The 25,877-nt window shown below is 47.1% G+C and overlaps 1 protein-coding gene across 2 annotated transcripts in view; it reads right to left on the bottom strand.

Moving 5' to 3' along the window:
• The window catches only part of LOC139746037 (zinc finger protein basonuclin-2-like), a 204,306-nt gene that overhangs the window by 24,128 nt on the left and 154,301 nt on the right, over positions 1–25,877 (bottom strand). For both annotated transcript variants that reach the window (XM_071656851.1, XM_071656850.1), the window contains one exon: positions 10,593–10,993. In XM_071656851.1, coding sequence (XP_071512952.1) covers positions 10,593–10,993 — 401 coding nt within the window. The remainder of the gene's footprint in view (positions 1–10,592; positions 10,994–25,877) is intronic.

Genomic DNA, 25,877 nt, shown 5'->3' on the forward strand with positions numbered 1-25,877 from the left:
TGATAGTTAATAATAACAATGATAATGATAATAATAGTAATAATGATAATAATAATAACAGGGTGTATCCCTCTAGGCCACACGATCAACGTAGATATTTCCACAAAGTCTGAAGTCCAGTGGAATTTAAAAACGTTTATGGATTTCGAGATTAACAGATGATGGAGCTGAGGGCAGACGGATCAGGTCAAACCTGTAATTAGGTGTACGACAGGTAACAAGACTCATTAACTCCACATCGCTGCCAGTGACGGACGGATCTCGCGTTTTCTGTGGGGGGGATGCAGCGGACGGAGGGGGGGAACTATGGTAGATCTGAGGGAAGGTTGGGGGATGAGGGAGAGAGAGAGAGAGGGGACTTTTTGTGACTGTTGGCGAAGGGTTGATGATGATGATGGTGGCGGGGGTGGTGGTGGGTGGTGGTGGTGAGGTAGTGTTGGTGTAGTAGTGCTGGCGTGGTGGTGGTGGGTGGGGGGGAGTGGTGATGGAGAGTGGGAGGAAGGCTTGAGGGAGTGGTGTGGTTGGTTGGTGGGTGGGTGGGTCATAGTGTTGGTGACAGTGATGGGGAAAATGGTAATGAGAAGAGGGGTAACCACACGTTGGATGAATGAATGTGGTGTTCAGAAATAAAGACACAAGAGAAGACATGGGAAGGATGATGGGGTCAAGCTGTGGACGAATGTTGCAGTGTGTTGGGCAAGAGAATGTTACGAATGAAACGCTTAAATAGAATCATAAAAACAAAAGCTTATCTATTTAAATACTGAAAGGATGGGAGCATAAAATAAGTGATAATGAAGGAATTTTGGAAAAAATAGAAGAAGAAGGAAAGAAAATGAAAGAATATATATATATATATATATATATATATATATATATATATATATATATATATATATATATATATATATTATCCCTGGGGATAGGGGAGAAAATACTTCCCATGTATTTCCTGCGTGTCGTAGAAGGCGACGAAAAGGGGAGGGAGCGGGTGGTTGGAAATCCTCCCCTCTCGTTATTAGTTTTCCAAAAGAAGGAACAGAGAAGGGGGCCTAGTGAGGACATTCCCTGAAACGCTCAGTCCTCTGTTCTTAACGCTACCTCGCTAACGCGGGAAAAGGCGAATAGTACATATATATATATATATATATATATATATACCTTGGGGTTACACCGGGGAGGCTGTATGATCGTCAGTGGACGGAAAGGAGTACAGTCCAGTCAAAGGCCTTCTCGCTCGAAAAGAATCCCTCATTTCTCTGCTCCTGCGCGGAGTGCAGGCAGCCTCGAGGCTGCAAGAGTCCCGTAAGGAAGGGAGGGTTGGAGTGGGTGGGTAAGGGGGTTAGGGGTTTGGATGTCCTGGGGTTGTATAATGATCATGTGTACGTGTGTGTGTGTGTGTGTGTGTGTGTGTGTGTGTGCGGTATCGCTTGCCACATCACCTATGATCATGTAACATGGCGACACCCGGGCACTCATGGTACACACATATATGCAAGACGCCGAAGGTACACATTACATGGGGAGACCAACCACAAGATCTTGTCCACGCACCGTTGACATTCAATATATTACAGATAATGATTTGCTTTCAGAGGTTCCCCAACCCCACCCCCCTCAAGCACCACCCCAAAAAAAACAAGAAAAAAAAAAAGAATTGAGTTTGGGGTCAACACTAAGCAGATAGAGTGGCGGGTCCGCAGTTTATGGAGGCGAGACGCATGATTAAGTCACATTACAAGAGTTTTAAACAGTGGTGAAGCACAGCTCGTGACCACGAGCAAGAACGGTGAGAGGTAGCCAGTTTCCCTGTCCACCTTGGGCCTTACGGAATGCTGGAGAAAACGGATGAATATAATCTTATTCATATTGAATTATCGGCACTATAACTGCCATGATTACAACCTTGCCGTGTTCCTCACTATATGTATTTATATATATATATATATATATATATATATATATATATATATATATATCTGTCGGACGTTAGAGTCACCTTAAGGGAAAGGTCTTGGATCTCGTTTTCTTGAGCTTTAGATGAACTGAACATTTCTAGAGTCATTCTCTTCCCAGGAGACCTTTAGAACTTCTCTGCCCGAAATGAACTTCGCCCAGCGAGGTTCCCAGACGTGTGTGTGTGTGTGTGTATGTGTGTGTGTGTGTGTGTAGACTGACCTCCGTACCACCACGTCCTCAGCGGACATAACCTCCTCATTTCCAGCGTGCATGGAGAATATTCCCTCCGCCCTCCCACTCCCTCATCCCCCTTCAGCTCCCCCATCCTCCTCCTCCTCCCGTCCCTCCCTCATACTTTCAAGTACAAATTATGTGTTTCCCTGAGAGGGCTGAGCTGAGGGATCGTCGTTGGGGACTTGGGAGAGGAGGAGAGGAAGGGACGGGAGGAGGTGTGGGGTAGTGTGTGTGTGTGTGTGAGGTGGTGGGTGGGTGGTTTTCTCTCTCAGTCGCTTCTCAGCAACGTTCGCTCAGAGCTGTCTCAGCAGCGGGAACGGGGGACGGACGACGGGGCAGCTGAGAGAGAGAAAACCCGTGTGTGTGTGTGTGTGTGTGTGTGTGTGTGTGTGTGTGTGTGTGTGTTAAAACAGAGGGTGGACGACGCCGTGGTCTGCACGCCAACTTGTCTCTGATCGGGAGGTAATGATGACACATGGACCTTAACCACATGCTACACTCAACCACCCCCCTCCTCTCTCTCTCTCTCTCTCTCTCTCTCTCTCTCTCTCTCTCTCTCTCTCTCTCTCTCTCTCTCACTCTCAGTCTCCGTCTCTCACTCACTCCTTACTTACTTACTCTCTCTCTCTCTTTCTTCTCTCTGGTCAGCTCTGATTCATGGCGGGGAAAAAAATCATTGTAGGTACTCGATAATAAGTAGTTCTTCTTCCTCTTCCTCTTCCTCTTCTTTTCAGTCTTCGTCTTCTTCATCCCAACCCTCCTCATCCCACTCGCCCAGGATAACCCCAACTATGGTATATATATAATCAGATGGTATATATAATAACCTTAAACTATTCACTTATATATATATATATATATATATATATATATATATATATATATATATATATATATATATATATATATATATATATATATAATGCTTATTTTCCGTTTCCCGCGTAACCGGATAACGTCAGGAACAGACGAAGAAATGGCCTCACTCGCTCACATCCACTGTCATGTATAATGCACCGAAACCACAGCCCCCTATCCACAGCCAGGCCCCACAGACCTTTCCATGGTTTCCCCCAGACCGCTTCGCATTCCCTTGTTGTTCAGCCTCACACCCTTATGCAGTTCTATGTCCTGGACACCCAGCTCCTCTTTCACTCCATCCTTCCACCTCCTCCTCCTTTGATTTCCCCATTTTCTTTGTTATCTTCCCTCACTCATCCTCTCCATATGTCCATACCATTTCAGCACACACTCTTCGGCTCTCTCATACATACTTCTACTACTACCACATCTCTCTCTCTCTCTTTTACATTCTCATCGTTTCATATTCCATCAACCCTATACAACACATTGTCCTAAACTACTTCGTTTCCTACACAGTCACCAACCTCTTCAGTACTCGTCTGTTGATGGACGTGCCTCGCATCCACACAACACTGCCAAAACCACTGTACCATCAAACATACGAATATTTGCCTTATCTTCCCACACATTCTCTAATGCGCCCCCTTACCCACCCTATTTTGATTTCCCCATTTTCTTTGTTATCTTCCCTCACTCATCCTCTCCATATGTCCATACCATATCAGCACACACTCTTCGGCTCTCTCATACATACTTCTACTACTACCACATCTCTCTCTCTCTCTCTTTTACATTCTCATCGTTTCATATTCCATCAACCCTAAACAACACATTGTCCTAAACTACTTCGTTTCCTACACAGTCACCAACCTCTTCAGTACTCGTCTGTTGATGGACGTGCCTCGCATCCACACAACACCGTCAAAACCACTGTACCATCAAACATACGAATATTTGCCTTATCTTCCCACACATTCCCTAATGCGCCCCCTTACCCACCCTATGGCTCACTTCAGCTCCCAGGGTTTCATTCAGTGTCACGTCCATTCCAAGGTATCTAAGAACACCTCACTTCCCCCCTGGTTCTCTCCATTCAAATTCACTTTGTCTAACTAATCTTTCTATAACTAAGTGGCAACTTTGCTTTTATTCAAAGTTACTCTGTATTTTCTTCTTTCACACACTCTTCCACACTGAGTCACGTGCTTCTGCAGTTTCTTACGCGAATCTGCCACCAGCGTCGCGCCATCAGCATACAGCAACCGACTCACCTCCCAGGCCACCCATTCCCTATGGAATGCAGACCTTTGCAGGCTAGGGTCGACTTGTCTGTTCTCCCTGCCTTTGGGGACTGGTCGGCAGTTGGCTGTCGAACATGCAGTATTGCTTGAGGTTTTGTGTGTGTGTGTCTATATATATATATATATATATATATATATATATATATATATATATATATATACATATATATATATATATGTATATATATATATATATGTATATATATATATATATATATATATATATATATATATATATATATATATATATATATATATATATATACATTTTTTTACATATATGCGTATGTATGATATATATTTACGTCACGTGATGCAAAACTGCCATAAATCAGTTCATTTACTCACTATTTCCCGGCATCGTATAACACGCGATCGATGAATATTTCCATATGAGAATGATTGACCAATATATAGCAAACATCTATACAGCTATAGTGGCAAATTATGATAGCATAAGATACACACTACATCAATACATCAACGAGAGGTGTTACCGGACTAAGTCTGCAACAGTTACAGCGCGAGTGAGAAGTCAATTTTGGTATGAACGTAATTTTGTTAATGGATGGAAAGGAGTACAGCCTTGTCGAGGTCTTTCTCGGTGCAAGGGTGTCCGTCACTACCATGCTCCTGTACGGAGCGCAGCCGCGAAGCTCCAGGTGCCAGATGAAAGGCGTCCCCGAGGTTGTATAACGACGATACATCATCCGATGTATAATACAGTATCAATCAATAAGGGTGATGCCAAACACCAAAATAATTCTTCACATTATGTGTGTGTGTGTGTGTGTGTGTGTGTGTGTGTGTGTGTGTGTCTATGTGTGTGTGTGTGTGTGTGTGTCTGTGTGTGTATGTTTGCGTGTGTGTGTGTGTGTGTGTGTGTGTGTGTGTGTGTGTGTGTGTGTGTGTGTGTGTGTGTGTGTGTGTGTATCATAGTTTGCAATGAATTTTGAGATTTACTCATGAATATAATGGTATAATGGGCAAGGTTAATGGTACAATGGGCAAGGTTAATGGTATAATGGGCAAGGTTAATGGTATAATGGGCAAGGTTAATGGTATAATGGGCAAGGTTAATGGTATAATGGGCAAGGTTAATGGTATAATGGGCAAGGTTAATGGTATAATGGGCAAGGTTAATGATATAATGGGCAAGGTTAATGGTATAATGGGCAAGGTTAATGGTATAATGGGCAAGGTTAAGGGGGGTATGACAACATATATTGAAGACGTGTCCCTCGAGTTGGGGTGTAGGTCTGTGGTAAAGGGGGAGATTGACCTGCCATCTGGGGAGAGGGGGTGTAGGTGGAAGAAGGTCGGGGAGATTGGACTGTGGAGTGGAGTAAGTCAGAAAAAAAATGGGGCGTGGACTACGCAGGGGAGACAGGAAAGGGGTTGTGAGGTGTGAGAGAGAAAGGGAGATAAAGAGGGGGGGAGTTAGGTAGGTTTGGAAAGGGAGATAGTTCGGGGGGTGGGGGGTAAATGGTAGTAAAATGGGGTGTACCATTCAGGTGGTTAGGTTGTATAGAGGGGGGGGGAGGAGGGACGGAGGGGGACGGGGTGGGTGCGACAGGTGCTTGAGGAAGGGGGGAGGGGGGGAGGGGGTTAGGGGTGGGTCACGCGTGGGTGGGATGGGGTATCACAAACCACACTGTCATCCAACCTCCTTTCACCCACCTTCCTCCCACCACCTGTATGGGACACGTGTGTGTGTGTGTGTGTGTGAGAGAGAGAGAGAGAGAGAGAGAGAGAGAGAGAGAGAGAGAGAGAGAGAGAGAGAGAGAGAGAGAGAGAGAGAGAGACCCCAGACCGCAAAATCTAAGCCTCCTGTATCCACCCACATCCACGACGCAAACTGGACGGTACTGTTACACGCTCATTAACCCAAGGTTGTAATATCGCAAAACAAGTCAACCTGGTCGAGTTATGGCGTAAGTCATGGTTAAATGACCGCTCGCCTCGTCCTGGGGTCGTCTACCAGTGTGATACACGACCCATTTGACACAGTTTAAGCCTCGTACCACCGCAGGCTGGGCAACCCGTCCGCCTCTTTCGTATGAGACTGTCACTAAGACCCGTCCACACCGTCTCAGTGCAGGTAGAATGGACCTAGTGGCACGATTTATAGCTCTTTGTTGACCCCCGCCCTCCCTCCATCCCCGACAGATGTTGATGTTTATGACTAGTTCTCAACACGAGCGAAATTAATGTTAAATTTAGTTATTGGGGAAGATGTTAACATTTGTAGCTAGAGTCTTAAACTCTATCAGGATATATATATATATATATATATATATATATATATATATATATATATATATATATATATATATAAATATATATATATATACACACACAAAGGTTCCCTACTGTAACTCAGTCTTTTTTCAATCGAAACTCGATCATTTTCTGTTGAAACTCGAAAGTTTACTGCTGAAACTTGACTTGTTTTCTTTTGAAACCGGAGACTTCTTTTTTTTTCCTGAAACCTGAAGGAGTTCTACTGAAACGTAGTGGCTATCTACTGAAGCACAAACGTTCTCTGCTGAAACATATTTTCTTAATTTTTTGTTTCGCTGAAACGCCAGACGTTTTATCTCTATATATTTTTCTTAAATCTAAAACTATTTTTCTTGACTGAAAGCCAAACATCATTTCATTAAACTTAACTCAGCTGCCAGTACTGCTGTATCATTTACTACATTACCTGGATACAGCAATACAAGTGTTGTATCAGACACCAGATAAGAATGCGATGAATCATAAGGTGTTATGTAAACCATGCTGACATTGGCTCTCTCTCTCTCTCTCTCTCTCTCTCTCTCTCTCTCTCTCTCTCTCTCTCTCTCTCTCTCTTTCTCTCTCTCTCTCTCTCTGTCTATGTGGATCTGTTTGTCCTTCTGTCTGTCTGTCTGTCTGTCTGTCTCTCTCTCTCTCTCTCTCTCTCTCTCTGTCTTTTTGGCCAAACTCACGTCGCCGTAGGTAATCGTAGGCAAGAAATGACATACTCCTTTCCTACCACCTGTCTCTCACACACACCCACTGTGTCTAACCCCAACCCCCGTGTCACACACCCCCCGTGCCTCACCCCCCAGTGTCACACCCCCCCCGTGCCTCACCCCCTAGTGTCACACCCCCCCCCCGTGTCTCACCCCCCAGTGTCACACACACCCCGTGTCTTCCCCCCCCCAACGTTAATGACTGCCTCCCTGTATTATGGATGACATCAGTCCCTCAGACGCCGTGATCCACGAGACATCCAGAGGAATCTTTGAAATGAGAGGCGTCATTGTTGCTTACGCCACCAACCGCGTAAAAAAAAAAATTACGTAAGTACGCTACGCACGCGGGCGTACTCGGTGCGTCTTCCGGTCTGGCGAGATGTTGTGCTGTAATCATTACAGTCTTGAACTGCCTGCGATACAGAGGAGGGAGGGAGGGAAGACGGTCGTCTTCTGTGCTTTAAGACGGGTCGTTCTGTCGTCTTCTGTGCCATTACGACATAATAGTAGTGCAGTGAGAGAGAGAGAGAGAGAGAGAGAGAGAGAGAGAGAGAGAGAGAGAGAGAGAGAGAGAGAGAGAGAGAGAGAGATTGTGTCCTCTGACGGATGATAAATTTTCGAGAGTATAGCACTATATGTCTCTGGCTGGTTGAGGCGATACTCATGATGTACTCTCGTATAAAATCACTCTTACATACAAGCTCTTATTCTATCTAGTAGGTGTTTGCTGACATAGAATCACACACTCACATACACGGGGCTTCCGTGGTCAGCGTCGCTGAAACCATGAATCATATACGGGCCCTTCCCGGGTTCGATTCTTGGGCGCAATCAGTCGGCTCACAGCACAACCCAGCTGTTTGTCCTCCCCTCACGGCTGGTCAATCGATGGGTATCTAGCTTAGGCCGGTGTGTGTGTGTGTGTGTGTGTGTGTGTGTGTGTGTGTGTGCATACGCAGGAGTAAAAACATAGTACATATATACAAGGTTAAGAGACGGGGCAACACCAGTGTAAAACTCTCTCCCCGTAACTCACACACACACACAAACACACACACACACACACACACACACACACACACACACACGTACACAGACAGACAGACATACAGAGAGACGGACAGACAGACACACACACACACACACACACAACACGTTGATATATGGATGTTCCGGTGGGACTCAATTTCGGGGGTTTAATTCCTCGCATTTTGATTGGTTGTTGACCTCTGGTGTTCCAATTGGTCGTTTGGCACCTGTGCCACTCTGGATGATTGACACAGTTAATGGTACAACTGACAAAGTTAATGGCACAAGAACCATTAATGGTTTATCATCATTCGTGGAGAGTAAGTCGTATCTTTTCATATCTTCATAACATTTCGGTATTTCCTAAATAATATGAATGAGGAATGTGGTTAGACGAACATGATTTACGAAAGTGAAGCACACAACACGTAATTTCTAATTACGTAAGAACATGACAATGACTGAAGACATTTTCAGTTCAAGGGGGGGAGGAGGGGGGGGGAGTGGCCAGTGAGGGCAGGGTTGGTGGATAGAATAACACGTTGACTCCGACAGGGGAAGGGGGAAAGGAAAGGGGGAAGGGGGAGGGGGGAAGAGGGAAGGGGCAGGGAGGGGGAAGAAAGTGGGTGGGGGGGTGTAGGTTATCCTTTATGACCCCCAGTCATCAGTCCACAGGTGTCGTTAACTCAGCGTCTGACGGTCATCATAAGTAAGGTGTGTGTCCGCACACACAGAGGGGGAAGCGCAACTCACTAAGTGTATCTGCACTCAGAGAAATGAACGCACTCAACTGAGTGAGTGAGTGAGTGAGTGAGTGAGATGCTCTCTTCCCGCTCGTTAAAGTACACCTGATCACATGGGGTTGGTGAGGGGATGGGTCGGGGGTCTTTGGGAAGTGTGTGAGTTCATCTATCCATGGGTAGTTGAGCTCCCGAAATTGTTCAACCACCCGGAGGTACTTTTCCTGAGGTAGTTCAACTACCTGGAGTAAAGTTCGGGTAGTTATTCAATTAACCAGAAGTAGAGAAGTGTCAGTAAACCTATTTCTAGAAAAACATTTGTTCATCGTCCTTTCTACAAACACTCATTTGTACTACACTGGAGAGAGAGTTCTCTACTCGTGAAGCACCTCTTCAATTTTGCGTTTAACCATTTGTGTAGTCTTTCCCCAACCACCACTACAGATGAGGACAGGATAGTAAAGCAGAGGGCTCCTTCCCACCCACCATTATTAATGAAGACAGGATAGTAAAACAGAAGGCTCCATTTCCCACCCACTATTGTAGTTGAGGACAGGATAGTAAACCACAAAGCTCCCCCCTCAACCACCACTATAAATGAAGACAGAATAGTAAAGCAGAAAGCTCCTTCCCGCCCACCACTAAAATTGCAAACAGGGATAGTAATACACAAGGTTCCTTCGACTTAGAAAAGTGTAAGAATGTGCCATGTCGGAGACAGTGGAGCTGAGTCGGGCTGGTGTGTGAGCGTGTGTGTGAGAAGGTCGACCTTCTGAATGTCAATTACCGACCCCAGGGTAGTGGCGCCGATGCTGGTGCCTCTGCTGTTTCTTTGGAGGCCCCGCCACTAAACCCCGAACTCCACCACTCCCCTAATTGGCTGCGTAACAACCGGTTTGCGTAACGATGGGTGAGGTCTAGGTTCGATGGTGTATTGCGCAGGCGTGAGGAGTGATGCAATGCTGGGGGTGTCTGTGGTTATTTACGTTGATGGGTGTGGTAATTTACGCGGGAGTGATTGGATGGTTCAGGGCTAAATGAAAGATGGTTACAGACACTCACAGATTCTCACAGACGATGGCCACAGACGATGGCCACAGACAGCGCCAGGGAGAAGAACAAAATATAAAACTTAGAAATTCTCAGGTTTCGCTCCTTATAAAGTCCCACCATATATCTTGGCTGGTAATTTCCACAGTTCCCAAACCCGAGGTGTTGTTCGTACCAATTTCTGAATCAAGATTCGTTCTGGTCTTACTTAAGAAGCTATCATTTCTCTCCCTAAGGCTGGGGTGTGTGTTACTTGAGAAATGATCATTGTTCCCCATAAGGGATTACTGGATTTACCTACAGCAGCAACGAGATATTACGACAGGTATATTAGCTTATGCATCTCATTATCCAGATCCCAGGACCACAAAGTGTTCATTTTAAAGGACTTGTGTGTCATCGTTGCTCACCTGAAGCTTGTATCCTCTGGCGTAGTCCTCGTAGGTCCAGCCGAAGCCGTGCAGGACCTGCAAGACGTCCTCGTGGGTCAGGACCGAGAAGAGGCGGTCGAGGAGGATCTTGAGGCGGATGGGGAGGGCCTGGCACCCGTACAAGATGAGGGAGGCGATGTCCAGTACCAAGGAAGGCTTGACCAGCTCCAGGCCTGACTCCTTCTCCCGCCCGCCCCTGATGTCCGGCACGACGCCCACGCCCGAGGTGACGCTCGAGTCCCGCAGGCCGACGCCCCCGCCGCCCACACCCCCGCGGTCGCTACTCATGGACAGAGCAGCGCCGAGGCTGGCGCTCAAACCCCCGAAGCTGCCGGCCAGTCCGCCGCCGAAGACGCCTCGAAACCCCAGGTTCTCCAGGGCTGCAAGAGAGAGAGAGAGAGAGGAAGTTAGTGGTGTGGCTCATGGAAAGTCTCCTGACGATGTTAACAACAGAGATAGTCTTCCTCAGGCAAAGAGCTGCTTGCTCCCCTCACCGTTGAGGTCTTTTCACACTTATAATAAGAAAAGGAAATGTTGAATCTTTCCCCCAGTGAGGGTTTCCCCCTTAATGGTCACAGCTAAGGGAGGAAATCCAAGGTCTTTCCTTGGTGAGGGCTTTCCCTCCTCATGTCACCAGAGAGAACTGCAGACTCTTGATTAAGGTTAGGTTATCCCTTACTACCACAGAGATGAAACACTAAACAGTTGTCTTGCCTGATCAGGATATGTTTCACTCTTTGAAACAGTCTTCCCTTAATCTTTACAGCTAAGGCCATCTGTGTCAGCGTTCTACCTCAGAACGTACAGTCTTAACTCTTACACCTGACAGATTAAACGAAGTCTGTTGGCTTGCTAAAAAAGGCTTTCGAATTCCCCTACAGTCTCGTACTTCATCGGAACACATTCTGAATGTGTTTGTCTCACTGGGTCCTGTCCTTTGACAATCTCGTCTTGGATAGATTGTATTGGTATGTAATTCCATGAGGGACTCTCTACGAAATGATGATCAACACTTTTTTAAAACAGGTGTTCGATGATTACACTCTAATCTAATACCTACAAAGCCAAAAACGTATCCAGGCAACGTATATATATATACATATATCAACACATGTCGCTACCCCCTCATTCACATGTTGTTACTCCCTTACATAAATCATCTCTATACACACATGTTATCTCCCCATTACACACGTTCCTCCATCACACATACATTATTCCTAATATCCTGAAACCCTCAAACAACTTCCCCAGGATCACGACCACAACTCATTCTTTATTGCTCCCACAACCTCATCAACTCTCCCAGTCTTCCCCATCCTCCCCAACACCCCTCTTTCTCCCCTCCTCCTCCCCAAAACCTCCAGGGAGATGAACGCGGGTGTAGCCAGTGTTCCCAGACGGGAAAAAGCTCACATTATCTCTCAATTATCTAAACAATCACCACAACGGCTGCGGTATTTATGAGGTTTCTCGCTGTACATATGTGGCAGCGATGTGTACACTGAACGCTTTATATGATATACGACACAATGTCTCAGACATATAGGCTGTAATGATAACGAGGCCATATATACATATATATATATCCAGGCTTCTACTTCATTATACCAGCCGGAGAAATAAACGGAAAAAGTGATATATGATACTGGAAATAAGGCATTGGTCATTTAAAGCATCATTTTTTGAGATCCGCTGGTCTAAATGATCTCGTGGGTCAGCGGCCAACCGACCACACCTCAAAGACATAGACCACACAGAATAACCCAACATCAAACGAGAGACGATGATCATAATTCATTAAAATGAAAGGCTCTGCTTCTCTCTCTCTCTCTCTCTCTCTCTCTCTCTCTCTCTCTCTCTCTCTCTCTCTTTATCTCTCTCTCTCTCTCTCTCTCTCTCTCTCTCTCTCTCTCTCTCTCTCTCTCTCTCTCGGTGGCTTGGTGATTCAAGACGGTGTATGAAGCGAGTGTTCCAGACCCCTTTGAGCACGAGGGTACGACCCTTGAGCACGAGGATACAACCCTTGAGCACGAGAGTACGACTTGAGTACGAGGGTACGACGACCCTTGAGCACTTCGGGACGACCTTTGAGCACGAGGGGTATGTACAGTCCTTGAACACGACGGTGAGTACCTTCAGCGCGATGACCTGACCTTTGACCTGACTCTTAATGGATTAGGTCAAAGTGCCAGGCCATCACACCCAAGAGAAGTTTTGTCGTAAACAAGGGTCGTACCGTCTTGGTCTAGAATAGCAACGTCGCGCTCAAGGGTCGCACCGTTGTGCTTAAGGGTCGTACCGTCATGCTCAAGGGTCGTACCGTAATGCGCAAGAAATCGTACCTAATCACTCAAGGGTCGTACCGTAATCATCAAGACTCGTACCGTCGTACTCAAGGGTTGTACCGTACAGGTCAGAAACCGTACCGTAGGGCCACTAGGATCGTACCGTTATGCTGAAAGCGTTAATGAACCGATCCAGAATCGTGGCCACAGACCTGCCACAATATAAACCGAAGAATTGGTAAATCGGCCGCCGTAACTGGCCAATTACCAGCAATCTATGTGATGATTTGGCTCCAGTGACAGACAGAGACCAGGTTAGCTTGGGAGCAGCGCGGCACCCAACCCTCTTGCCACTGTAGAGCTTGCGAACGAGTGTGGGTAAGGGAGGTAATAGCATGTGTGTGAGGGAGGGTAACGTGTGTGTGTGTGTGAGGGCTAACATGTGGTGTGTGTGTGTGTGAGGAGGGGCATACATATGTGTGTGTGTGTGGGAGGGGCTAACGTGTGTGAGGGGAGTAATATATATATGGGTAGTGGTAACATTTGTGTGAGGGCTAACATGTGTGTGTGAGGGGGGGTAATATGTATATGGGTAGTGGTAACATTTGTGTGAGGGCTAACATGTGTGTGTGAGGGGGGTAATATGTATATGGGTAGTGGTAACATTTGTGTGAGGGCTAACATGTGTGTGTGAGGGGGGGTAATATGTATATGGGTAGTGGTAACATTTGTGTGAGGGCTAACATGTGTGTGTGTGAGGGGGGGGTAATATGTATATGGGTAGTGGTAACATTTGTGTGAGGGCTAACATGTGTGTGTGAGGGGGGGTAATATGTATATGGGTAGTGGTAACATTTGTGTGAGGGCTAACATGTGTGTGTGAGGGGGGGTAATATGTATATGGGTAGTGGTAACATTTGTGTGAGGGCTAACATGTGTGTGTGAGGGGGGGTAATATGTATATGGGTAGTGGTAACATTTGTGTGAGGGCTAACATGTGTGTGTGAGGGTGGGTAATATGTATATGGGTAGTGGTAACATTTGTGTGAGGGCTAACATGTGTGTGTGAGGGGGGGTAATATGTATATGGGTAGTGGTAACATTTGTGTGTGGGCTAACATGTGTGTGTGAGGGGGGGTAATATGTATATGGGTAGTGGTAACATTTGTGTGAGGGCTAACATGTGTGTGTGAGGGGGGGTAATATGTATATGGGTAGTGGTAACATTTGTGTGAGGGCTAACATGTGTGTGTGTGAGGGGATACAGACATGTGTTTGAGAGGGCGGGTTATGGCTCTGTTTTCATGCTTGATGATAGCTCTGTTACCATGTTGTCTGTCTGTTTGTGGTTAGTGGTGGTAGCGCGAGTGCTCTGCCCTGTGGTAGATAGCTGTGGTGGTGTTCAAATTCTTTGCTTTGGATTTTACGAGCATTATTATTTCCTGTGGTGGTTCCCAACTACCTGGTAACGAGGAGGCGTAGTTACATTTGCCCACTAGTTTGCTCGCCGCTTTTATGTACGCATGGATGTATCTTTTATTGGTATGTTTATATGCAGCTTTCATGTAAAGCTAAACACACACACACACACACACACACACACACACTACTCTACCACTTTGATATATGTTCACGCACACACATTACGCTTCTAAGCCATCTACATCTGCCAATCTATCTATCTATCTATCTATCTATCTATATATATGTATATATATATATATATATATATATATATATATATATATATATATATATATATATATATATTCATTTATTTATTTATTCATTATACTTTGTCGCTGTCTCCAGCGTTAGCGAGGTAGCGCAAGGAAACAGACGAAAGAATGGCCCAAACCATCCACATACACATGTATATATATATATATATATATACATATATATGCCCACACACGCAAATATATATACCTATAAATTTCAACGTATACATACATATGCATACACAGACATATACACTTATACAGATTAATACTTGCTGCCTTCATTCAATCCCGTCGCCAACCGCGCCACACATGAAATGGCACACCCCCCTTCCCCAGCTCGCGTGCGAGGTAGCGCTAGGAAAAGACAACAAAGACCACATTCGTTCACACATTCGTTATATATATATATATATATATATATATATATATATATATATATATATATATATATATAGAGCGCCCACCTGTGGCGGATGTGGTGGATGTGGGTGGCGGGAGGAGGGAACCCAAGTGACACCTTGCGGCACGCCGTCCACAGTCACAAGAAAGAGAAAAAAAAAATAATAATAAAAGAATTTGAGAACACATTCTTGGAGTTGGTGGCCGGAAACGAGTGTTGAGTGTTGTCTAGTACGGCTTCCGGAAGTGGGGGGGGGGGGGGGGGGGGGGGGGGGGGGGGACCCCGGAAGCCGTGGTCCTCAAGACATGGGAGGGTGGAGGGGGAGGGGGAGGGTTGACTCAGCAGACGACACAAGAGACTTCAAATGGAAAGACCAATTCATTCCTGAAATTGGCGTCTGGTGGTCTTCAGCGAGACAGAGACGAGATTAAGCAACGTTAGGTTAGGTTGGAAGGGACAGCGGGTGTAGCTTAGGATAGGTTAGGAGACCGTAGCTTGGGATAGGTTAGGGTTGGGTTGGGAAAGGTTAGGGTGTGGATATTGGTCAGCTACGTGGAAACCAATCTTTGAATGCATCGCACAGGAACTCTAGTAGCATATGTTATTCTCCTCCCAAATACACAGATGAATAAACTGCTGACATCCTACCACAAAAGAACCACAAAGTATCTCCACTGGAGGGTTGGAGCCTCTTTAGTAGAGTTGAGTCCTTACAGAACCTCGCCAGAAGAGGATTGGAACCTCTTTATCTGTGTCGGACCTTCCTCCAGATTCTACGGAAATGCCACCCTATACGTAATTGCAATTTACTACTTCTGATGACACCTGTCATCATACTCCTGAAGAGTTATACTCCTGAGTGCACTCACCCCGTCACTGGCGGACACCAGTGGGCCGGTGAACACTCAGGGGTGGATGGAGGAGCGTACGGAGGGACGGGAGGAGAGGGTTGGTTGAGGACATTTGTGCAAAAAGACAAAAGAGGAAGAAGATGATACACTGGAAACATCATGTCAACTAGTACTCCAGTCTTCTGACTTCTTTAAGGTGTAACTTCAACCGAGATTGAGAAGTTGGAGACTGACGGTCACCATACATATGTGAGGATTAGATTGCTATCGCTTGGAAGGAATGAATAAAACTTCGACAATAAAACAAGATTGTTTTTTTTTTCGATATGGCGACATACGTTACGATCCCTTGTGTCCGATGCGACTCAACCCCTTGACTAAGACGTCCTAGATAGTCATCTACGATTGAGTCTCATGACTCCTGGACTCATCATGATGATCAGACCTCGTGAGACCAACGCCTTACTCATCACCCCCAGTGGGACGACTTGGTTCCTCAACCCCGTGGGGTTCATCCATCACGTCCTCTAGATTTGGTTCCTCAACCCCGTGGGGGTTCAGTCATCACGTCCTCTGGATTCTGAAATCCTCAACCACCAGGTCTTCAAACAGCTCCTCATGGCCAAGTCAAAGGGTCATGGGAAGGCAATTACAATCAAGGAGCGAACCGACGTGTTCAAGGGCCATACCGTCGTGCTCAAGGGTCATACAATTGTACTCAAGGGCGATATAGTCTTCGTGCTCAAGGATCATGCCGTCGTGCTCAAGGAACATGTCGTGCTCAAGGGCCATGCCGTCGTGCTCAAGGATCATACCGTCGTGCTCAAGGATCATACCGTCGTGCTCAAGGATCATGCCGTCGTGTTCAAGGAACATGTCGTCGTGCTCAAGGATCATACCGTTGTGCTCAAGGATCATACCATCGTGCTCAAGGATCATGCCGTCGCACTCAAATACCTAAGAGTATCCTAAAGGAACGATGGGCATACGTCAGGAGGAGTTTTCTTAAAATCGACTGTGGCGGATGTCACCAGAAGTGCGCCACAAAGCTCTCAGTCCTGAGACCGTTGTTCTTCTTGATCTTAGTAAACTAATTTACCAGAAGAACTGGACTCGTAACTGCATATGTTTTCTAGATGATGCCAAGGTCATGGAGGGAAGTAAAGAGTAACGAAGATTGAATCAAACTGACAACGGAATCTTAAGATATACTCCAGAATTAGTCTGATACAAGATTCATGAAATTCAGCGTCGATAGAATGTCAAGTAAGAAGGACAGAACTCGGTGAAAGAAGGACGCGATGAGTACGTTATCCAGCAGGATATAAAGTGCAGGAATCCTTGTGTGATAGGATTCCTAGGGACGTATAACTCTACCTCACCTGACACTTGTGTTGACTGAATGATGAAACTGGAAATGCTGATGGTATGTGAAAAAGTCTGTCAGTTTGTATAACAGAAAATACTTCCAGAGAAGATGGGGTGTGTACCCTGAGTATACAACTTTCTCTACGTATTGTACAAACAAGTAACTAAATATATTTCGTTAATTAGTGAATAACACACACACACACACACACACACACACACACACACACACACACACACACACACACACATTATACAACGAGTTAAGATTCGAACCCGGGGCCCATGGCCCGATGACATGGCCAAGCCCAACTGACTATAAAGCTGACACTCCCTCCAGCATATAATGGCAGGAAGGAACATACGAACAGACGGTGGCTTCATTACCCATTCCGCGCACACTGTCCCCATCCGTCAGCTTTCCACGTGCTTGGGTGGAGAGGCAGGTTCTACTGTTGTGTTGGTGGGTGAAGATGGTTCGGCAACAGGCTGGTCAGTTCCTGGAGTTTAATTAGTTCCTAGGTGTGTAAGTGGCTGCTGGGGTGGGATGGGGGGTGTGTTGCTAGGTGTTAGATAAGTGTCTAAGTGGGTTCTAGGTCTTCTGTACACTGTAGATGTGAAGGTGGGTGTGTAATGCGGAGTTTAATTATATACGTGGGTTGTGTCTCAGTGGCTGAGGACGGAGTGTTGGAGCGTGTAGGTGGCTAGGTGGGTTTTCGGGTTTTGATGTGAGTAGGTGGTTAAGTTGTTGTAAGGGTGGCCGTAAATGGAGGTGGGCTGCGGGTGGTTAACGGGCTGATGGTTGTTAGGTAGGTGCTTGTTTGTGGGGGTGATAGTATACGTGGGAACTTACCCATTGGCGGATGTAGGTGGTGGTACTTGCCCGTTACGTTGTAGGTGGTTTCTGTGTAGATGGTTTATGGTATACTGCTTTGCCTTTGAATGTCAGTGGGTGAATGAGGTTATAGGTTGGAATAGGTGGGTAAAACTGGGTGTTAGTAAGTGTACTTGAGAGTTAGGTGGCTGTGAGTCACCGTAGGTGGGTGTAAATGGGTGTCGGGAATAGGTGTAAGGGTACATTACTATCTGTTACATGTACATATCAAGAGTATGCCACAGAGGTGTGTGTGTGTGTGTGTGTGTGTGTGTGTGTGTGTGTGTGTGTACGTGATGAAATTCATATACGTACGTTTGGGGGACGTATATATGTATATGTTTATATGAAGTTCATGAAAGTTTAAACCTGCTCATGGTACCATGAGAGCCTTGGTACTAGCCATATCTTCATTATATTTTCTGTTTTGATAATTAGGACGTTTGATAGTGGGTCGGGTAGCATGGTGTGGTGTAAGTCTCTTGAATGTGGGAAAATATGAGGAAATCATTTTTAGGATACTGGTATAAAACTGAGAGTGACACTCTCGCTCTCTCTCTCTCTCTCTCTCTCTCTCTCTCTCTCTCTCTCTCTCTCTCTCTCTCTCTCTCTCTCTCACCTTCCTTGACTTCACCAAAGCTCACAACTTACAACCACAACACATCCATCAAGATGCATTCCACCTGGGGTGGGGACACGTCTCATTCCATGCCTTGCGTATGTCGTCAGGTACTACGCTTCCATGGGGGCCATCTGCACCCTCCAGTCGCCTCACCTGTGTGGTGTCCCACGGGGCACCAAACTGGGTCCATTGCGTTTTCTATTCTCAATAAATGATTCACTAATGATCGTATTTGCTCGATGGAATTACGTCAACGACTCCACCATTGCCATTACAGCTGTCAACGACTCTCCTGACTATATTACCCTCTAGAACAGCCTTAACAACCACGAAAACAAGGCAATCACCAGTTAAGTCACCATCTACCAAACGATGCATATTAGTCGCACCTCCCAACCCTGTCCCACTCCTTAGTGTCTTAATGTGCCCCGTCCCCCTTCCGTCCACCAAACATGTAACTCTGTCTCATCCTCCTTCCGTCCACCAAGCATCCAACCCTGTCCCATCCCCCTTCCGTCCACCAAGCATCCAACCCTGTCCCATCCCCTTTCCGTCCACCAAGCATCTAACCCTGCCCCATCCCCCTTCCGTCCACCAAGCATCTAACCCTGTCCCATCCCCTGCTGTCTCACCAAGGCCCCCATTCCCCTCTAGGTTGTTCTATCCATCAAGCCTCGGCAACCATGTCCTATCCTCCCTTCCCCCGACCTCTCACTGTACCCCAGCAGCTACCTCCTCCAGCGCCACTACCTCCTCCTCCTCCTCACATCCAGGTCTTTTAAGTCCACCACCAGGCTTCCCGGTGTCACTCTGGACGATAAACTAAGCTGGAAGGAACACGTCAACACCATTATCCAATCCTGCAGCAGTCGTGTCTACATTCTTCGTCGACGCCAGGAGAGTAAGTGAGGTTCGAGGCGTCCAGAGCGACCTCACCGCCGATATCACCAATATATAAATTTTCTTTATGACTCACAAGAACATCTTATGAATACATGTGCAAGAAGTGATTCGTCTGTGTACACCATGGACATTATCAAGATAATTCTCACGGCAACAAACCCGGTGACATGACAGATAATCCTTATCTAAGCTCTGATTCAACGATTATTTACAAGCATGGAAGAAAGAAAAAAAATATTTACAGAAAAAAGACTTGAGTATTTCTTGTTTACACCGGCGGGCAGCGGCAGCTGTCAACACATCTCCTTACGACCAAGAAGGACACAAGAACCACGACAATGGTCCCTTGCAAGGACGATGGACGGCGCCTTCTCATAGTGACGATAATCTTACATCAGATCTATGTTTTCTCACCCATAAAGAACCTCTTAGGATGCGGTGTTATCGTAATGACGATAATCTAACGTGAAACCACGCTTCTCTCGCCCATAAGAACACCTCAGAACAACCCTCTCTCATAATGACGATAATCTCACTTGACAACTACGCTTCTCTCGCCCATGAGGACACCTTAGGATGACTCGCTGTCATAATGACGATGATCTTACGTTATAACCATGTTGCTTTCGCCCATAAAGACCCCCCTCCTCCTCCTCCTCCCCTCAGTCACCCACCAATGGCCAGCCAGCGATTCGACAGTCACAACATTCGTTTAGATAGCCCCCCCCCCCCCCACCCCCGCATACACACACACACACACACACACACACACAAGTTGGGTCTGGTTAACCTGTCTTTAGATGGGCAGTTGTAACTTTTGGTCCAGGTTTCCTTTGTAGGATGGACGTGGACAGTGTGTGTGTGGGGTGTGGGTGTGTTCTGTGCTGATGATGATTCACCAGTTGACAGACGTCGAAGCCCCACAACACTTGCGTCAGTTCGGTTCCAGGTGTGCGTTCCGTCGCAAAAGATGGGCTCGTTGCCCGTCGGTAATTAAAGATCCGACATCCGATGAGAAGTATCCATGGCATTACTGGTCTGGTCGAACTTGGACTTTGTGTCCAAGATGGACTTCGTGTCTCGCTCTTCAAGATGGCCTTCTTTTTGTTTTTTTCTCTAGCCTCTCCCAGCCTGCCAACGTTCGGATCTAGCCACTGGATACGAGGTTCTCCTCCTCCTCAGTTCCGAACTGGAGAGAGAGAGAGACTGACTACACTCCATCCGAGGGGGGGTAAAAACTTGCGCCAAACTTTTCAGTTCGGCATTTGTCGTTGGGGTTTAGGCAGCTCTGAGACAAGAGTCGAGCGGAGGACGCGAGCCGAGGAGGATGGCTCAGACGGCGGCAGGTCCTGCCACCAAGACAGTACCAATCTATCACTCCCTGCAACTCCAGGCCAAACTCCTCCTCAGCGACCAAACAATAAAGAAAAAAAAGGATTCGAATTTTGGTCGGGATTGCAATAGAGTAAGTTATCATCATTATCATCATTTCTCTCTGTCTATTGGCGTCTAATTCTTCCTCCTTTTTCCTTCCTCCTATTGTTATCCTTTCCCTACCCGTCCCTCTGTTTATCTGGTTCTCTGTCTGTCTGTCTTGTTCTCCCTCCTCCTCCCCCCCCCCTCTCTCTCTCTCTCTCTCTCTCTCTCTCTCTCTCTCTCTCTCCGTCTAGAGCCAGGTACACAGAGCCAGGACGAAGTAATGTGGAATGTAACTCAACATTTCGTTTCTCCTAATTCCCTCAGCGGATCGTGTCCAGCCGGAGACTTCATTTACATAGAGATTAAAAAAGGCCAACACAAGACTGTTTATCTTAGTCATCATGGGTCAGCACTGCCAACCTGGGGGGGAGGCTGAGGAGGGGCTATGGTGGTTGGGGGAGGATGTGGGGGGGTGAAGTGGATGGATGTTGGGGGAGGGAGAAGTATGTAGGTGTAGAGGGGTAAGGGAGGAGAAGACGCTGGGTGAGGTAAGGGAGGGTGAAGGTGTATGGGACGTAGGGAGGGGGTAAGAAATGAAGAAGAGGAATGTGGGATAGGAAGAAGGAAGGCATTAAGGGAGAAAGAGAGGGACTGTAGGGTGTGGATGGAGGAAAGGGGGGAAAGAAGGAGTAGGAGGGAAGAAGTGGAAGACATCAAAGGACAGGAGGAGGAGGATGATTAAAAACGTGTGAAGAAAGAAGGAAGACAATCCTGGGAGGAGAGAGGAGGACGAAGGAGGACAGGATAAAGATGGAAGAAAGAAGGACAGATGTGGAAGGGGAGCAAAGACTTCCAGAGACGCAGACATGGTGGACAGGTGGAGAGGAGGGTGGAGAGGGGGAGAGAGTGTGGCGACATGGAATGGGGGAGATGGGAGGAAGGTAGAGGGAAGGAACAGAAGATGTAAGACGAGAGGGAGATGGAAAAGATGGAAGGAGTGTTGGAACGATGGGAGATGAAACAGGTTTGGGGGGCAGTGAGGCGAGACTGGCACCGAGGAGGGAGCGAGAATACGAAATAACAAAGCGAATAAGGGGAAGAAAAGAGGAGTGACGAGAGTGAGACATGGTTGCATGTGGTGAGGTAATGTAGACATAGGTTATCTCTCTCTCTCTCTCTCTCTCTCTCTCTCTCTCTCTCTCTCTCTCTCTCTCTCTCCCTCTCTCCCTCAATCCCTCTCCGTTTTAAGGTAGGGTTGCCTAACGTAGGAAATGAAAGACACTCACGTAAAGTGATACGTTTGGATCTAGCTCATGGTGTGAATAGAGAAGGAGGGGAAGAAGAGAAGGGATGGGAGAGCATAAGATGAGAGAAGGCTCAGTAATGGAGTAAGGATGGAGAGTAGTAGGAGGAAGAAGGGGGTCGGAGGAAAAGAGGGAGAGGATTGACGTATGAAAGAGAAAGGGAGAGAAAAAAAGAGTGGGTAGTGGAAAAGGCAGAAGGATGGCTGGAGAAGGGAGAGGAAAGAGTAGATAGAATAAGGGCTACAGGGAAAAGGAGAGGGACGAAGAGGAGAGAAGATGTAAAAGAGAGAGAGAGAGAGAGAGAGAGAGAGAGAGAGAGAGAGAGAGAGAGAGAGAGAGAGAGAGAGAGAGAGAGAGAACCATTTATCTGAATTACATATTCCTTCCAGTCCGTATCCCTCGTTTACCCAGTCTCTCTGTCACCAGTCATCAATCATGCTCGACTCACAGAGCCTTATAGGCACCCTCCACCGGCGTGGCTCACCCTCGCTACCACAGCGTTAACAAGGACCCGAGGCCATGGTAACGAAGCATTATATATACTCGATAAACAACAGATGAGGGTAAACCTTGCCTCCGAGGACGAGAGAGAGAGAGAGAGAGAGAGAGAGAGAGAGAGAGAGAGAGAGAGAGAGAGAGAGAGAGAGGCGCGCAGGGGTTGTTGGCGGGGGAGGGAGTGGCAGACTTGGTGACCAGCAGCGAGCGAGGCAACTGTTGCTACATCAGCGTGAAGGTCAATGTTTCTGGGGCATCAGTATGTTAACTACCGGTCGAGCCAACGAGCTATGTACATTTCTGGGTCAAGTTGTTGACAGACTCAGGGCAAAGAACGAAAGAAAAGGGGAGGATGGGGAGGAGGAGGTGTTGGAACACAGAGACAAAGTTATGAAATGATAATGATGATTACTGAGGCAAGCACAACACAGATAACGAAAGACCCTGTGGTCTATGACGAGCTTATCTGATGGAAGAGAGTACATGAGGAGGACAGATAACAGAGGACCTGATGGTCTATGATGAATATACTGCTGGAAGATGGCCCTAGAGAAAGACAGATAACAGAGGACCTGATGGTCTATGATGAGGTTATCTGCTGGAAGATAGCGCATGAGAAAGACAGAGGACCTGATGGTCTATGAAGAAGTTATTTGCTGGAAGACGGTGCATGAGAGGGACAGATAATAGATGACCGGATTGGTCTATGAAAACCATGGATGACAGCACATGGGAAACACAGAGGATCTAATGGTATATGATGAAGTTATCTGCTGGAGGACAGTACATGGGAAGGACAGATAACAGAAGACCTGATGGTCTATGATGAGGTTATCTACCGATCAGAAAGAGTGACCTACATCACTAATCTATATAGATGAGAGAGGAGGAGGATATGCAAACCTCTTTTCCATCCAACTCTCCCTTAAGTTGTGATGGTTTTCCAGGGAACAGAGGAGGGAGAGTACATGTGAGGGACGAGGAGGAGGAAAGGAGGAGGAGGAGGAGAAGGAGAAGGAGAAGGAGAAGGAGGAGAAGGAGGAGGAGGAGGAGGAGAAGAGATAAAAGCGAGGGAGGAGAGGTAGTGATCCCCACTCCTCCAGACGGAGAGGAGGTTGTAGTCTTCATTTTCCTGGAGGGAAAGGTTGTAGCGGTTCACATTCCCTTAAAGGGAAGGGTTGTAGCGGTCTCCGCTTCCCCAGAGCGAAGGGTTGTGGCGGTCCTCACTACCCCAGAGAGAAGGGTTGTGGCGGTCCTCACTACCCCAGAGAGAAGGGTTGTGGCGGTCCTCGCACCCCCAAGAGAGAGAGAGAGAGAGAGAGAGAGAGAGAGAGAGAGAGAGAGAGAGAGAGAGAGGAGCGGTAGCATTTCTTCCCCGCCTTAGGACTTATGAGGTCGCTCCACGCACCACCATCACAACCACCACCACAACTACCACCACCACCAGCACCCTCACCACCAGCAGCGCTAGTCGCCCTCTGCCGTCAGTAGCCCCAATTATCCTGCGGGCGGCAACTGTCCGCGTGATTGACACGAGGGGCGGAGCTAACAAGCCGGCGCCCCGCCCACCACCGTCACGTGACACCCCAAGCACCTCCCTCCCCCCTCCCCACACATCCTAGGACCCCCACCCCAACCCAACCCCTCCGCCACCCCACCTCACCCCATCAAACATCGGTGCATATCTCCAGCCGTATCCTGGTGCGTGCCTTCCCTCACAACGCTCTGTTAGAGAAAAAGACACACATGCACGTTTTCTAAGGGGGTGACTTAATCATTCCTAACGTTCCATGGTGGATGTCGCAGCCAGGGAAGACGACTCATCCCCTCCGTCGCATAACACGACGACCCACCACCACCACCACCACCTCGTCAACCCGTAGGTACAGGAGCCTGCGGCGAGAGCCGGCGCCCGTGTGCTGGACCCGTAAACGCCCGTATGCAAGGAAATCGGAATATGATAAATAGATTACAGTCCCATGCGCTCCCATTGGCTACTAAGCACTGACGCATGGATTATAAGACCCACCTGCTGGGGCTAGTCTCCGCCCCCTGCCCGAAGACCCTCATATATTTACGGGTGTGCTGTGGCCACGCCACCGTGAGCTCTCTGCCCCAGATGTACAAGGGTTAGTTTAGGTGCAGGGAGGAAGGGCCCCTTCTCAAGGAGGTATGTAGGACCCGTCTCACCTTCAGAGCAGAAGGCATCGTCTCCTTCATAAGAGGTGAAGGAGAGAGAGAGAGAGAGAGAGAGAGAGAGAGAGAGAGAGAGAGAGAGAGAGAGAGAGAGAGAGACGGACGGAGGGACGGAGCGTCTGGCGTGTAGAATACACGTCCGACGCGACAGTATTTAAGGATGCAAGGAGGATGTCAAAAAAAAAAAAAAAGACACCACCGCCACCCTCCTCCTCCTCCTCCTCCTGCAGGAGTCAAGGTTGAGGCTGAGCCTCTCATGACGGCGATGACTTCGAGGTTTGATTGACATTTATGGGACCCGAGTCTCTGTCTCGTGCATCTTAATGACCCCATCTTGGAACCAGCGTTTGTGAGTCTCCTATTTTCGTAGGAGAGGTTTGTTCACCTCACACTCCCTCATATTCCCACACCACGGGACGGGAGGAGAGATGAAGTACCTCGGCGTGAACATCCACAGATTCATCATCTCATGATAGAAGTATTTACATCAAAGACGACCACGTTGAGGAGAAAAAGAAAAAAAAAAAAAGAGTTCAATGATTATGATCACTGGTTTAAATGGTATTATGAATCAAGTATGATTATGATTCATACAAAAAAAAAAAAGGACGATACACATGTAAATGATTTACAAGTACACTTGACCTTTCTGAGGAACGCTACCTTGGGCAGGTATTTGCATGTTTAGTTACCAGAAATTAATAAGCTCGAAAAGTTCACCAGAGGTAGAAATCATTTTAGATAAAGCCCATCTTCCTCATCTTTCATTGCCCACTGACAATAAACTGGTGAAAATATCTTCTCAACCTTCATCGAAGCG

Source organism: Panulirus ornatus, chromosome 63 (assembly GCF_036320965.1).
Source record: "Panulirus ornatus isolate Po-2019 chromosome 63, ASM3632096v1, whole genome shotgun sequence".
NCBI classification, from domain to species: Eukaryota; Metazoa; Arthropoda; class Malacostraca; order Decapoda; family Palinuridae; genus Panulirus; species Panulirus ornatus.